Genomic DNA, 15,953 nt, shown 5'->3' with positions numbered 1-15,953 from the left:
ACATATGTCACAATCCCAGCCTGGGTACCACCTTGCCACCTGCTTGACTGCTTTACTCAGGCCGCAGCCTACCATCCAGCGCACTTGCCAACCACACCTGCCTGCTTCACTGCAGCGCGAGGGCCTAGGGAGATCAGCCCGGCTGCCTGGGAAAAGAAACTGGACCCCTGGAGCGGCTGCCTGCAGGAGGGGTGCGGACGATCTGGTAGGGCTCCGGTGCAGCCCGACAGGTGAGCCAGGACACAGAGGGGGCCACAAGCCTAAGTGTGGGTCTGCAGGGGCCAGATTGGGCAGGGCTGTGGCCATCTACGTGCCCTGGTGCTCCGCATTGGAGGACTTTTGTGGAGGGAACGAGCCTCAGCTCTCGGCCTTTGCTGGTAGCCCCAGGCCTGCTCGTGCCCCCCAGATAACGCTCTGGAATGAGGCAGGGCCTGGGGGTAGAACCGGGGCTGAGTAGCTAGCCAGCTGCCACATCTCATGCACCCACCAGAAGACGCTCCTACTGACCTTTTAGAGTATCCTGTTGTGGGTCTATTTTAATTTCCCTGCCTGGGCACAGGAGATAGCTTAGCTTTTAGCTTGTTGACCTTTTTACCTGATCCCCTTTGACCTATTTTGATGCTCTGTTTTATTCCATTTAATTATTTATTTCCTTTTAGCACTGCATGCAGATGCGTGCATTTTAGAGAAATGTTTTCATTTTCCTAATCAGTATTATTCTGAGAATGCGTCATTATCAGTGATGCAAGTGGGTAAACTCATCACGCTCCTTTTGTTTTATGTTGACAAGAACAGAAAACAAACTGCAGACACAAGTGTGCAAACAAAATCTGATGTTGAGGTACATACTCGCGTCAGGACTCCTGCACAAACAATAACATGTGCCCTATAAAAACACCTCACAAGACCAAGGTTATTAGAGGGAGTCCATCAGGATACACCACCTAGACTCCACGCCGCTTTGCAGTGAATCACAGCCTTGCATATCTACGATTCCTGATCTGGAGACTAAGGGGTCGATCTCAACCCAAAGTAACAGGGTTCGGGGCGTTTCTCAAGGACACTGTACTGGCAGATTAGGCTTATCATGCCCAGCTCTCGCTTTAGGGTAGGGTTTAGGCCTTATTACTAGAAATTGCATAATTCATGTTATTGCAATATGTTGGGGGTTTTCATATTTACCACTTTTGTCCTCACCATTCTGCTTCTGTTATTTCTCATTGTCATAATCATTGCAGCACATGCATTTTATTGTAGATTGCAGTCTCTACAATAAATATATTGAAAACTGTCCCTGCATCTTCTTCATTGCCTGTGTGTGTAAGAGACTTATTTCTAATGAGAGATAAGAAGTGAGATTTGTCACACCACGACTTCCCTGAGAGGTCTCCAGAGTCCATGCACTAGGCTGCCAGAAATCACTTTAACTACTTAGGGTTTGGGTGAGGTACTGCTAGAGAGCCCGGAGGTTTGGGCAGACAGCTGCTAACTGGCAGGAATGACTCAGTCACCTATAAACAAAAGAGTTGCCACCCCTAATCCAGCAGTCTACCTGAGAGGCAAGAGTCGCTCACGACATGGCACCACCAAAAATGGTGTTTAGGCACTAATTCACAAATCACCCTGAGTACCTCTGTCTCACACACAGCAGGTACTCTAAGTACCATTTTACGAGACATCTGTGGCCTTAGGGACGATCCTCCTCATTTAAATAGGGAGTACCTTTCCAAACTGTAGCTTGTTCAAGCTTGAACTTTAAAAAAGGATTTCTCCCCATTTGGTGTTCCGTTCTCTGTTACCCATTACTAAACATGGTTAACGCCATAAATATTCTGAAGAACTGCAGACAAGCCATCACACAGTATCTCCTAGCCCATGGCTTAATTGACGAGGGTCGGGAAGTAACATATGTTTTGGAAGCAAATGGAGCTTATCAAACTGAAATATTTTACTCTTGGGTCACCTTTCCTGAAATAAATGCAAACACACGTCTTTCACACTTAGGGCAAGATGTAGGAAACTCCCAAATTGCGACCTGCAATTTGCGAGTCCCTGCGACTCGCAAATTGCAAGTCGCAATTTGGGATGCAGAAAGGTGTCTCAGACACCTTCTGCAAGTCGCTATGGGGTCGCAAAGACCCACCTCATTAATATTAATGAGGTGGGTCGCAATTTGCGACCCCATAGCGACTCAGGGCACTCACGGGGATGGAGGACTGCTGGGAACAGCAGACCTCCATGTCCGTGACTGCTTTTAAATAAAGCATTTTTTTTTCAAAGTGTAGCCCGTTTTCCTTAAAGGAAAACGAGCTGCACTTAGAAAAAAAAAAACGAAACCTTTTGTTTCTGATTTTTTCAGTGCAGGTAGTGGTCCCTGGGGACCCCTTCCCGTTTGCGAGTGGGTTACCATCCACTTCAAGTGGATGGTAACTGCGAGTCAAATGGAATTGCATACCACTGCGACTCGCAAATAGGAAGGGAACACCCCTTCCTATTTGCGACTCGGAAATGCATTTTGCGAGTCGGTTCGGTGCATTTCTACATCATTTCTACTATTTCTCAGCCGTTTGCGAGTTGCTAAACCTTTCCTACATCTGGCCCTTAGAGTAGCAAACATACCACAGAGGTACCAAGTTTATCCTAGAAATACCACTTTCTTATCAAGATCACCAAAACTGGTTTAATGGCGCCCTACCACATGTAATGCAACCCATGAGATTAGGTCCTCTAAGTAATGACGGACCAAAGTGGCTTATTTTTGCCACATGCTGGCATAAAGGCTATGCAAGTTGCCGACGTACACACACACACACACTTTATGATAAGCTAGTAGCAATTTACAGACAACTAGTACAGTTCGTTATACAAACTTTGAATACCGCCCCAGCAAAGGCCTCACCAGATGTTCACCAATTGGCAGTTACAGGCATTAATCCACAAACAGTCCACTCAATAATGGGTGGAGCACCCACGGAGCAGGAGAAGATTCAGTTCGGGATAGCACAAAAAACAATTCAATTGGAAGCAGTGTTTACTCATGTGGGACCCCAAGACAAACAGAATTCTCACAAATGTGCTTGCCATTCGGAATGGTTCCCTCAGAGAACTGCGCCACTTGGGGTGCAGTCTTCACTGCAATTTACACTACCATTTACACTTCCACACATGGTACTCCAACACTTGCTAATTTACCAGAAGAGTTGAAACAAATTCAAAATGAACATGGGGCTGCCCCAGCACTAGACCTGAGGATGAAACTGAAGAGCAACTTTGACACAGTCTCCTCAATTATTCTAAGTAACATTAAAGGGGAAGTAGCTGCGTTGGCAATCCGCCAGCGACTCCGGGAGGTTCCTCAACAGGAGTGCGAGCTACCAAAAATTATTTCCAAAACCTATACAAGTATAGGACAGGATAGTCTGGGGGCCAGACCAACAAAACCACAAATACAGAGTACCACCCTTAAGGAGGATACTAAACAAGCACAAGAGGGTTCTAAAAAACGCTGGGACAAACAAAAATAAAATAAAGACAAAAGAAGTCAGCGAGCAGATTGTCCACACCTGGAGACCTCTAAAAGGAGATCCAATCTCCGAAATAGAGAAATATTAAAAACACCCAATAGATACTAATATGTTGATACACATTCCTCTTGTTCCTTTCAGAACACGCCGGAAAAAAGGAATGAGAGAGTGGGTCGGTCAGAGCAACGCACTGACTGTGTGAAGACGAAGAAAGACTCACAGTGATCCACAGACAAGAAGGAGGACAAATCTCCTCAACAAAAGCCACAATTTAAAAAGAAAAAGGTGGCAGTGATATCTATTAAACATGCCAGCAACACTGAAAATGTTGCTTAAGAACAAGATGTGGGTAGTAACTCTGCTAGACGGTGCGGCAGAGGTCACAATATGTCGTCAGAATTTGATAAATCATCTGGATGCGACAGGCGCTTTTCCCCACCGGACAGACACAGAGCACACTAAAGAAGTAATTTTTGGGGAAAAACTTAGTTGTGCTATCCTGTTGGTAGAAAAAGACTGGCCACCTGAATTTGTCCGCAAGCTCCCACAAGTGGAAGATGTCATTTTGCCTTCTTTCTCAGCTCTTGTTCCTGATGTGGTAAAAGAAGCCTATGTTTTTGACTCGGCTATAGCACATGCACCCATGCTATGCCGTAATCATGTAGATTGGGATAAAGATCCCCCCCACCATGTAATACCTATTAGGTCTACACCGCAGCATCAATCTCAATATCTGATTAAACAGTTAAACAGTTAAAGACCCGGTGACAGAAATTCTCACTCAACTCGGGTGCCAGAGAGTAACTGAGCCCTGCCTCTCTGCAATGAATAGCCCTTTATTCTCCGTTGCAAAACAAAAAACAGATCATTCATATAGAACAGTCTTAGACTATAGACATTTAAACAACCACACATGCACATATTGAATCAAAAATGCACATAGCACAGCACTTAATAATATAGTGTGCAAGAAATACAAAAAAAAACACTTGATATTTCCAAAGTCTGGACCCTAAGTGCATTCTCATTTGGCTCACAAAAACGCTTTTGCCATTTACCACAGGGCTATGAGGAAAAGCCCGGGGTTGTTTTCAGCCCGTGTGATGTCACTATTACATGATATTAACCCAGAGGCGTTGTCTTATGTGAATGACATCTGTCTCACAAATGATGACCACGACATTTATCTTGCAAGGGTCGATCAGATTGTTTTAGGATTCTCAGCCCTTGGCTACAAATTTGATTAAAAGAAAACAAAGATAACCTTTCTCAGTGTCCTGTATTAGGGATACGAGCTATCAGATGAAGGCAAGAGCCTGGCCTGCACTTTCTGGAGAAATGTGCTCAACTTCAACCAACAAATACGATTAAGAAACCACAGTCACTACTTGGTTTCTTCAAGTTTGGTAGAACATATATTCCAGATTATGCTACACGCATAAAATCACTCTATGACTACTGGGAACTGATGCTGGTCCATTCCCACCCAAAGGACATTTGGTCTCCATTTGTGACCTATCTAATGGTGCTTGGGGTAACAGCTGACAATGCAGGTGATATTGCCTCTCAAAATGCTGGACCCAACTCCTGATTGCGCTCTGCAGGCTCTTCCCATTTTTCTGAGCAGGCACAGTCCTGACTGAGTTATGCAGTCTTATTTTTATATAACCCCAGGCGTTGTGTCTGTTATCACTGCCTGTTTACAACCATTGGTATTCTGAGTGGCTAGTTTCCCCCTCTCCTGGCTGCATCATACACTTGTTTGTTATCATGTGCACAGTCACTTTGGCGATGTTGAGCTTACAGCTCTGAGTTTGTTTCCTCTAGCTTTTTACTATAAATCTCAATAAATACAATTAAAAAAAAAATCACTTCATAGATGCAGACACCTAGAACTTTGTAGGGCTTAATAAGACATTCAAACCACTCTGAATTGGTCTGTGTTCTCTGTGGAACATTTTGCTCTTAAGCTTAAATCCACTTGATTGGGAGGAATACGCACAATGATGTTATACAGAGAAAATGTGAATCAATTCTTCATGGCCTGCAGGCCCAAATAATGCTTTACTGCTCCGAGAGCAGTCAAAGTGCAAGGTGATCAGCTCATACCCTTCAAGAGATTAGAGGCAGCAGCCTAGTTTTTGATCTAACAGTGCAAACTAAGAAAGGAAGTGTTACTTACTTGTAGTTCTACCACTACACTATAGATATTCTCTCAAAATTTATAAAAGGTACAATATTTCAATTCATGTGTGAGAATAAATACAAAGCATGCTCAAGGCAACGTGTCTTTTTTCTAATTAGCCAAAGTACAAGCTGAACAGTGCATTTGGCAGTTCAGGAAGGGTCAAGGATGATTTCAATATGGCTGAGTCCAAACTAAGGTGGGATGGTGTGTTTGACGATAATCCTAGTGTTGATGCCTGGAGACACTGTCTGTGCCATTTAATGTGCACTGCCCTCAGACACTATGCCCCCGTTTTCTTAGAATACTCTGGAAGATGTTTAAGGAGTTCCTGCATCCCCTCCCACAGACTCCTATTATACCTACAGGGGATGCAAAGGGAGTTAGTTATGTGCCACTGTACTGCTACCTCAACCACTACCATCTTGCCTAAGGCATCGATCTTTTTTTCCACCTTGTTAGGCAGTGACACATCATCACTGGCCTGAGTAGTGCTGCGCTTACAGATGATGTTAACTACTCACTTGTTGGGAGGAGCCTAGCCCTTGATATACGCAGGATCACTAGGGGAGGATATAAAAAAAAATTCAACCTTTGTCTTCACTACTCTTACTTTAATAGGCTACTTGAAATTACCGGGAGAAGAATTCAGCTTTTCTTGCAGCATTGTGAGAAACTGCACCATGCGCTCCCATTTTGAAAGCGTTTCAACGAGAAAGTCATTTTCCTTTTGGGCGACGTGCATATCCACATTAGAGAATGCTGTGGCCCTCTGAACGTCCTCACGATAGACTGTGGTGTCATCAGGGGAGATTATGAGGTAGTGCTCTAAAGAGCAAGTTTCTTACCTTTGGTTACACCTTATCTGGTAGAGACAATATCTAGTTGCAATTACCTTAGAATTTCCCCCAAGTGTCAGACTGGATCCAGAGATTTTTCTCAAGCTGTACCCCCTGTGCCATTAGGTGGCATCGACCGGCTCTGCGTCTGTCCTCGGGTCCTAGATAGGCACCACCCAGGCTTGCTGACGTTAGTTTTTTTCAACAACTTTCCACGCCAGACGTGCAGAGCCATGAAGAACACTGACCCCTAGTGTGTCAAAACTAGGGCCCTGAAAAGGGAAGTCCCTGAACCTAGAAATCAGTTCGCGGAACGGGGAGGATGGGCGGGTTGGTAAGGAATCTACAACTAGATATTATCTCTACCAAATAAGGCGTTACCGAAGGTAAGTAACTTCTCCATCTGGTTGAGACATCTAGTTGCAGATTCCTCACTTTAGAATAGATACCCGATCAATACTATCCCCCGAGGTGGGTCTGCGAACCAAGATCACACCCGAAAGTCCTCCAGGACCGAACGGGCAAAGCGCCTGTCCCTACACACCTGATTGTCCTGGCAGTAGTGTTTAGTAAATGTGTGCAGAGATGCCCCTGGTGCCGCCTGACAGATGTCCAGGAGTGGATCGCTAAGGCAGTGTTTGCAACTTTAGCTCAGGGGGTTGCATCTTAGCCAGTGTGTAGCACATTTTAGCACAACAGGTTGTGGTTGAACTCCAGACACCACAGCCACACGAGGTGTGGCTTTGTCACGGACATCACACGATGACAGGATCTGCAAGGCCTGAACCTGGTCTTATGCGAAGACATCTTCAACACACCAGGAGTGTGGACACTCAAAAATCTTCAACAAAAAGTAGAACAAGATAGTCAAAATATGACTGAGAGGTAGCTCTTCTTCAGATCAGCGCTAGGGTGGAGGTTAAAGAAAAGAACTGATGTCAGTGTGCCAAGGTGGTGCCTATATACGACCCACGTCGTAATTTCCGGTGCTCATGACACCAATGACCACCAAGGAGCCGATCAATGCCACATAAAGGCGCTCAGGTGTACTGCTCGAGAAAAATCTCCAGATCCAGACTGATGCCTGGGGGAAATTCTAAGGTAAGGAATCAGCAACTAGATGTCTTTATCACATTCAGGATCACTGGGGGAGGGGGCTATGTTACAATCATCCCTGGGATCAACAGTAGGCCCTGTACATGAGTCTTGGTCACAGGAGTCAAGGGAACCATATGGACTGCCTGGCTTAGAGTAGGAACGGGGGGACCTCTTGAGCAACTCTGATGGAGGCAGGGGCATGCATTTGCGTTGTGGTGTTGGAAGAGGTGGGGGGTGGCAGTGGAGGCACAGGTGGACTTTGCGTAAGGGGCCTGACGGCTCTATCCTTGTGCCTCTTGGTTGTCGGCTTTGGGGAGGGTGGCTTTGAAGAAGGCTTCTCCCTCGAATGCTATCTCTCTCTTGTGAGGAAGGAGATCAGGTGGCACTGGTGCGGTGGCTGTGCTGAAATCATCCCCGTAACAGGGCGCACAAACAGGTGCTTCTCTGCTTGAAATCAAGTTCCTGCTGTAGTCTTTTGAGCATCAGAGTCTTCACTTTCTCGTAGCGGACTATTGAAAGGGGCTTCAGCAACGAGAAAGGCTTCAGAATCGACAAAGGATCGAGCATCGAGTCTTGCGTACAAGTGCAGGTAGAGTTTTTGTTGCTTGCTTCGGGTTAAAGCAAGGATGCTTGGCACCCTTGGGAGTAGCTGAAGTTTGATACTTCCAGGCGGAGGCCTGCTTGGCTTCAAAGCCTTTTACCAGAGACAACCAGAACCCGAAGGTGGCCGAGATCCTTGAGAGTAGGGGATTCTGTTTGCATCCTTGCTCAGAACATGATGTTAGTTTGAGGACCGCTGGTCTTCAACAGCACCTCAGCCTCCTCCACCTCTTCGTGCTCTGGCATGCTAGAGGAGACCGTTTCCAGGCTGGGTGTTTTCTGCTCAGCCAGGAGTCCATATGGGTCAGCCTCTTCAGCGCCAAAGGGATCTTCTGCTCCAAAGATGTCTGGGGCCTTAGTTTGTTGGAACATCTTATGAAGTATTGTAGGAATCTGGCTCTGTATATACTATTTAAAAATGAGAAATAGTGTGCAGAGTGTCCAGGGGTTCCCCAGAGGTTTAACAGAGGCTAAAGTAGATAATACTAATGCTTTAGTGGTAGCGTGGTTGAGCAGTTAGGCTTATCAGAGGATAGTGCAAAGCATTTGTTGTACACACGCAGGCAATAAAGGAAGCACACACTCAATGACTAACTCCAGGCCAATGTTTTTTATATAGCAAGTTACTTAATTTCTAGAACCAATAGATTCAGTTTGCAGATAAGTACATTTGCAAGTAAGTAGCAAGCATATGTATCAAAACTACTTTGCTTCAATTTGGCAAGATACACGGTTTTCAAATAAATAGCAATAATCTGTTCTAAAAGTTGACAGTGCATTTTTCAAACAGTTCTATGGGGGAAGAAAATTTAGTACAGTTTTGAGTTAAGTACAAGACTTACAGTTCCAGTCCCCGGGGGTTAGGATGTCCACAGGTTGGGGATCAAGTTAACCCCAAACACCCATCACCAGCAACATGGGGCCAGCCGGGTACAGAGGTCAAAGTTATTGCACGATTCAAAATGGGCTCCTATGGAGACTGGGGGCACTCAGAATCAGGCCTGCTCACAGGTAAGTACCTGGGTCTTCGGAGGGCAGACCTGGGGGGTTTAGGAGAGCTCTGGTGGGGGATGTGGTAGGGGGGACAAAATGGGGGGAAGAAAGGGCAGCACCAAACACACACCCTCAATGGCACAGGGGCGGCCGGGTGCAGGGTGCAAACTTAGCATCAGGCTCCTTAATCCTTTTCAAAAGGAAGTCACCGAGGGTCACAAGTAGGCTGCAGACTGGTCCAGCGGGTCAGTGCGGAGAAACCACAGGCTGGACAGTGAGGAGGGCCGTCTGCTGCATGTTGCTGCACTGGATTTCGGGTTCCCCAAGGGCAGGGGGCTGCAGGTGCAGGGTACCTTTTGGCGTCGGGTATCTTCGTCGGGATCCTTCACAGGCATGGGGGTCCTTTGGATTTAGTCTGCAGGCGTCCTTGTGGTGGAAGGCCAACACCGACAGTGGTCCTGCTGTCTTGTTTTCCCCATCACCAGGTCGACCCCAAGAAGTGAGAACCTCTAACACCTGTGACCGGACAAAATACCTATGCACCCGAGCACCACAGCCAGAGTCCAAGCCAACCGAATCTGTCCCCTGGCCCCAGAGACCCTCAAGAACCAAGCCCTCCTTTGGGTTCAACCCGACTGGTCTCTCAGTCCCCACTTGCAGCCCTTTTCTTCTAGGTACCTCTCCCACTGATTTTAACACATAGCATCAGAGATTACCACCTCTAGGAGGAACTCTGCACCCAGACACACCAGGGAAGGTAATCCAAAACTGCTGGTGGTTCTAGAGACCTTTTCCCCTACTTACCTAAAGTCCAGAAGAACAATCGACTGAAGTGACTCTGTGTAGTGCATGTTTTACCCACAGGACAACATTACCACGTTCGGGACTCATGCCTCACATCTGACAGCTATATTTTCTAAGATTTTAAATATTGCTCACTAAAAAGTACTTAACAGATCTTGAAGATCTTGGTGTCTAAATTAAGATACAATCCTATGTTATTTTTCTAAATTGGTCTCAAGTTTCTTCTTGAGTGTGTGTCTCATTTATTGACTCTGTTTAACAAGTGCCTAGCATTACCGTCTGATAAGCCTAAACTGCTCGCCCACACTGCCACAAAAAAGAGCACTTGGGATTATTATTGTAACTCCTGTAAACCAATAAGGGTCGCTTGGATCATCTGCATAGTGTCCCTTTACATGGGTACACTACATAGATAAGACAGCTTCCTACAATGGCAACCTGCATTCAATTTGTAAGGGGGTGGTGTCCCTTAGGGTGGCATAATACATGATGCAGCCCTTATGGACCCTCTTTAGTATCCATGCTCATGGTACCGGGCTACAACTCATTAAAGATTTACAGTGGTGCTAAAAGCATGTGCCATTTGTACACAATTGAATTAGTTTACCTTATTTTAGGGAAAGAGCACTGGCAACCTGGTTAGTAGGATCCCAGTGCACCTTCAGTCGAAAAACCTCAGTAACAGTGTCAAAAAGTGGGAGTGACTATGTCAAAGAAGGGCTCTTTCGTAAAGGAAGCACCCAAGAGTAGTCAACATCTCTACTAAGCAACTGTTTAAAGCGGAACTATGTAGGTGCACCACTGAGTTCCCAAGGGTAATAATTTCAGAACAGAACTAACTACAGCTTCAGGACATACAAATGTTTTTCTTTTGTGCTAGACTTCCATTACAGTGCTAGGGATACAAACAGGGCTCCCAGGATTACTACATTCTTTAATAAAAATGGCATAACTGGAGAACCATAGTCAAAGTGGTGCAATGAGCATGTCTTTATTTCAACTTATGCCACAAAAATAAACAGAAGAAAAAAAGTAAAGCCAACTCACATAGAGGCCATATTCTTGCAAAATAAATTGTACATTAAAAAAAAATACATAACATTTCAATAGAAGGTTAATGAATGCTTCCAAGCAGGCATCATGTACTTAGTACAGATACAGAAATCTTTTTAGTTTTAGTTCACATCATAAGAAAATTACCTTTTTTTTAGTACAAAGAGAAAATACTACTGTCATGGAATTATTGTAACCCACTGACAACATTTAAACAAACAATGATGTCTAGCACATAATAAAGCCCTAGCACTCAAGTGAACTTCCCTTAAGGCACATGTGTACATGTGATTAGACAAAATACCATTATACACAATGCAAGGAAGCCAATGTCTGAAGTTGCGTGGCCTATTGTATTGCGCTGTATGCTTAGGTGGGCATATAAGTATGTATATGAACTTTTCATTTATTATATTTATTACTTATGGCTGGCGAAACAGCTAACTGGCTATATTCCTACCCTAAAAAGCGGCGGCCAGGTGCCGTGTTCTAGGAGCAGATCATCTATTGTCCACAGTTTCAAAAATCACTTTTCTGAAACAGTTCAGAACTTGTTGAAATCTATTACAGGGGGAGAGATGTGCATCACCTAGCCCTCTCGGCAGGTGCTGATCAGATACCAACATTGTAGGCAATGGATGCATGTCCTTTGAGGGTGTATCACATAATGTGGTTCATTAACGTTCTAGAAGCCTTTGAAGCATGGCTAGTCTTTGACGATACATTAAATGTGAAGAATGCTAAAAAGTGAAGAAAAACTAAACTTTGCAACAGCCAAAAAGGAAAAGGGTATTTTATTTTCCCTAACCTCAGACATCCTGAAAGAGATCAGTTTTCTTTGCAATCTAAAGTTGTTTGAGACTCAAGCAAATTGGAAATTCGTAGGAGGGAAGCATATTGACATTAGTGAAATACTCCAAGGTGATGCAAATTTGGTGGTAAGGGCTTGTAAGAATTCATTATTATCTTTCAACCATTGCACATATTTCATGCACAGTCCCAAAGAGCTTGCAGGTGCAGCATGGCTTATGTGTATCTTCTACAGGTTTGAGACTTATCTTCTGACATATATAAAGAAACTCTCATAAGATGCAGGTTTATTTATTTCCTGGTGTAAGAAATACCATCTTACCTTTAACTGGTGCAGGTTGGTGGCTGTTTTCCAGTCCTTGTCGTCACGGAAACGGGTGCAACGAGGGAAACGAATGGAGATCCCATCAGCAGTGTGTGCTTCTGATTTTGAGAACTCAGCTCCCGTGATCTCCCACACTGGCGCTTTCTAGAGAAAAATAAAGCAGAGTCTTCTACTACAGTCCTATTCACAGACAGAGCAAGTGATGGACAATGTTTAGATATAAAATGTTTTGAGCTTAGTACCATCTTCCTTCAAAGTCAATCAACATCCTATCTTGGACTTGTCAACTAATGTAAACTAAGCAACTAATAATCTTCAACAATCGATCCATCAGACAGAAATGTTGGTAAACTTCATAAACAGACGCCTCTTCAATTCAATAAAAATGATTAATAGGCAGTTCTGTCATGCGCCTTTTGTGCTACATCAAAAACAGTTAAAAATATCAAAGCATTTACAAAGACAGCTGCAACAACAAAACTAATAAAGGTCAATGAAATGTCCGCCGATAAGACCTAAAAAAGTAAAACCTGGCCTTCAGCATGCAGCACTCTTAAAACTGCAATTAAGTCATGGGGATGAGTTTCTGTAATCAACAGTTCCGCTCATCCAGGTAACAGTCTACAGTGGAACATAAGTTGCTATGAAGTGAAAAAGAAACAAAAATTAAAAGATGACAGTGATTTAAAGCTCCCAATGCTCTGAAGATATTGCTTATTAAATATGCAAAACGTCAGAAAATAACATATTCAGAATATGTCCCCAAAATAACAAGCCTCTTCCAATTATCTGTCCGTTTCCAAAGGGCATTTAGACCAGCCTTGAAGACCTTGTGGTTTCAAAGCAAGAATGATTTACTGGCAATGTAGGGGAAGTAGACCCATATTGTGTGCTAGATAAAATGGAGAGACTGCACTGACATATAATGCATATATGTTAATAAATTATTTGTTAAATGAAGCCTTAACACTTTATTTTGTTTTAAAAAGTTACGTATGTCAGGCACTGCAGTCCAGTTTCCTGAGCCACACCATTCAATATGGTGCTAGAATTGAATGCCTGGAATACTGGAGGGGTTATCCCATACATATTTTTGGATGTACTATTATTCCCTAGATTTGATTTACAAACTAACAAATGGCTGTTTTTTCGTCAATGTACTGCAAACAAAACATAGCCCTTGGTATGTAACTCAACAAAACCAGTGTAATGAATACATACACCTGCAGGAAGAAAGCCGCAAAGTTTAAATATAGGACTGTACTAGCTTGTTTGAAAATTCATTCATTAAAATTAGGTTGGTAGGAAACTGGACTTCTTTTCAGATGACCCCCCCTCCCCCCACACTTTTTGCCCCATTTAGAACTACTAGATGCTGGTTTTTGACTCTTGACAGTGCACAGAGGCCTACTAAACAGATCTCAGTGCCAGTGCTCTTTTCTTTAAAACAAGTGATGTCCAATTGTAGCACAATTGACAAACAGCTTTAGCCCCCCTGTAAGTCCCTAGTAAATGGCACCCCTGGTACCTAGGGCATGGGTACTAAAGAGGGTCCCTAAGTGCTGCAGCATATCTTATGCCACCCTAAGGGACCCAAACACACATTGCACACGGCATGCCATCACATCCTGTGTGTCAGGGTGCAAGTCCTGAGTGAAACCACGACATGGCACACTCATTGTGTGCCATGCCAAAGTCAATGCATGTATTATATGTAAATCACCCCTAGAGCAGGCCATAGAAGCCCTAAGGAAGGGTGCATTATAATACACGTGAGGGCAGTGTGCCTGAGGAAATATGTCCTTGTGATGTCTATTAATAGATATTACAAGTGACCGGGCAGCCATTTTAGAGCATGTACTGGATGCTGGTGTAGGAAAGTGCCCCTCTTTGACATGGTCACCCTCCACGTTTTGCCTGGTATTTGATGCAATTTTGACTGAAAGAGTACTTGGTTCCTGATAACTAGGTGCCAGTGCCAGATCTTTTTTCCTAAAACTGTGCAATTGTTCCCCAATTGGCCATACCTTTGGCACACCTATAAGTCCCTAGTAAATGGTACCCCTGGTACCTAGGGCATGAGTTCCAAAGAGGGTTCGCAAGGGCAGCGGCAAGAATTGTGCAATCCTCAGGGTCACCTCACCTAGCACATGCAGGCTGCGTGTCTCAGTGCAGCTAAAAGTGAAAACAAGACATGGGGCACAGCCTGTAATATATGTAAGTCACGTCTACAGCAGGCCTTAAAGCCCTAAGGCAGGGTGCATTGTATTACATGTGAGGACATATCTGCAAAAGGAGATATGTCCCACTATGTCTCTGTCGATTCTCAGACATAGTGAGTGAACAGGGAAGCCATTTCAGTACATGTGCTGGACACTGGAGTTCCACAGCTGCAGGATGGCTTCACGGAAAATAGGATATTTGGTTTCAAACATCTCATAATAATAAACCCTTTCTGATGCCAGTGATGGATTTATTAATACATGCACCCAGAGGGCATCTTAGAGGTGCCCCCTGAAAAACCTACCACTACCCGTGTGCTGGCTGACTAGTTCTAAAAAGCCTGCCCCCACCAAACACGTTTCTGATCCCCAGGGGTGACAGCCTTTGCTCACGGGCAGACAGAAACAAGGTATGCTCTGGCAGTGGTGTAAGCACACCCTTATCAACCGGATGACCTGCAAATCTGCATTCCCAGGCCTGGGGTTTCAAAGCAGCCCACCGCCCTTAATATGTAGCTCTCGCTTCCCTTAAAGGTGAGGATGCCGATCCCCCTGCACCAGGCCCCATTTGTCACCTGGACAGACGAGAAAATTAGTAGTCAGAGGCGTGCCCACCTCTCAGGTCAGCCCCAATCCTAAGGTGAACTGCCTGATGTGGACACAACTTTTGAAAGTCTACCCACTTGGTGATGGCAGAATTAGGAACTCCGGGACAGGGTTATGCCCACTTCCCACAGGACGTAGTCATAAAAGGAGTGCAGTGGCACCAGGTCTAAGTAGCTTATTGGCTACTACCCTACACTCCCCGAAATGCCCCTAAATTCAATACTTAGGGAGCATCAGATGCTTCTGACCTGAAGGAGGAGGACACTCCAGAGACGCAAAGTGAGAACTGAAGACCAGTGACTGACTCGGTGCCAATCCTGCCAGTCTGCCTGCTAACTTTGACAATTATGCCAAAGACGCCTCGTCCTCCAGCTTCTGAAAATTCCAGGAAGACTGCCAGCTTTCATCCCAGTCCTGTGGAGTAGCAGAGCTGCTCCCCTGCATCCTTGCAGGCATTTAAGAACCACTGCACTACTGCACCTGAGCCTCCCAGCCCACATTGAAGTGGGCCAACAGTATCAGCCTTGTACTCAGCCTCTAGAGAGTCAAAGTCCATCACAGGCTTCTCCACTGCGACATTAACACCAACGTCTGCCGTCTCTTTATGCATGCCCCCCTTCAACCACGACCAGCCCTGGTGATGGAAACCTGATGGTCTACTGCACCTCTACACCCAGATTCCCCGGACCAAGGAGAAGAGAACCACTGGTGTCTCTGCGTCCCCCAGGGTTGTGAGACTTGAGCCCACTTGTTGGTTTACCATGACTGGTTCCCCAGTCCAAGCCTGTAGCCTGTTTCCGTGGGGCCCCCTCCACCGCTAACACCACTGGTGACAGACAACTGATGGCCCAAGAACCCTCTGCACCCGGACCGACGAGAAAAGACCCACTGGTG

General features: G+C 45.0%; 1 protein-coding gene across 3 annotated transcripts in view; it reads right to left on the bottom strand.

The window, feature by feature from the left end:
• The window catches only part of LIG3 (DNA ligase 3), a 424,911-nt gene that overhangs the window by 129,286 nt on the left and 279,672 nt on the right, over positions 1-15,953 (bottom strand). For all 3 annotated transcript variants that reach the window (XM_069226761.1, XM_069226764.1, XM_069226763.1), the window contains exon 17: positions 12,229-12,375. In XM_069226761.1, coding sequence (XP_069082862.1) covers positions 12,229-12,375 — 147 coding nt within the window. The remainder of the gene's footprint in view (positions 1-12,228; positions 12,376-15,953) is intronic.

This window comes from Pleurodeles waltl, chromosome 3_2 (genome assembly GCF_031143425.1).
Source record: "Pleurodeles waltl isolate 20211129_DDA chromosome 3_2, aPleWal1.hap1.20221129, whole genome shotgun sequence".
In the NCBI taxonomy this organism is placed as follows: Eukaryota; Metazoa; Chordata; class Amphibia; order Caudata; family Salamandridae; genus Pleurodeles; species Pleurodeles waltl.
Note: the sequence above shows the minus strand (reverse complement) of the source record. Positions and strands in the feature narration are given on the sequence as shown.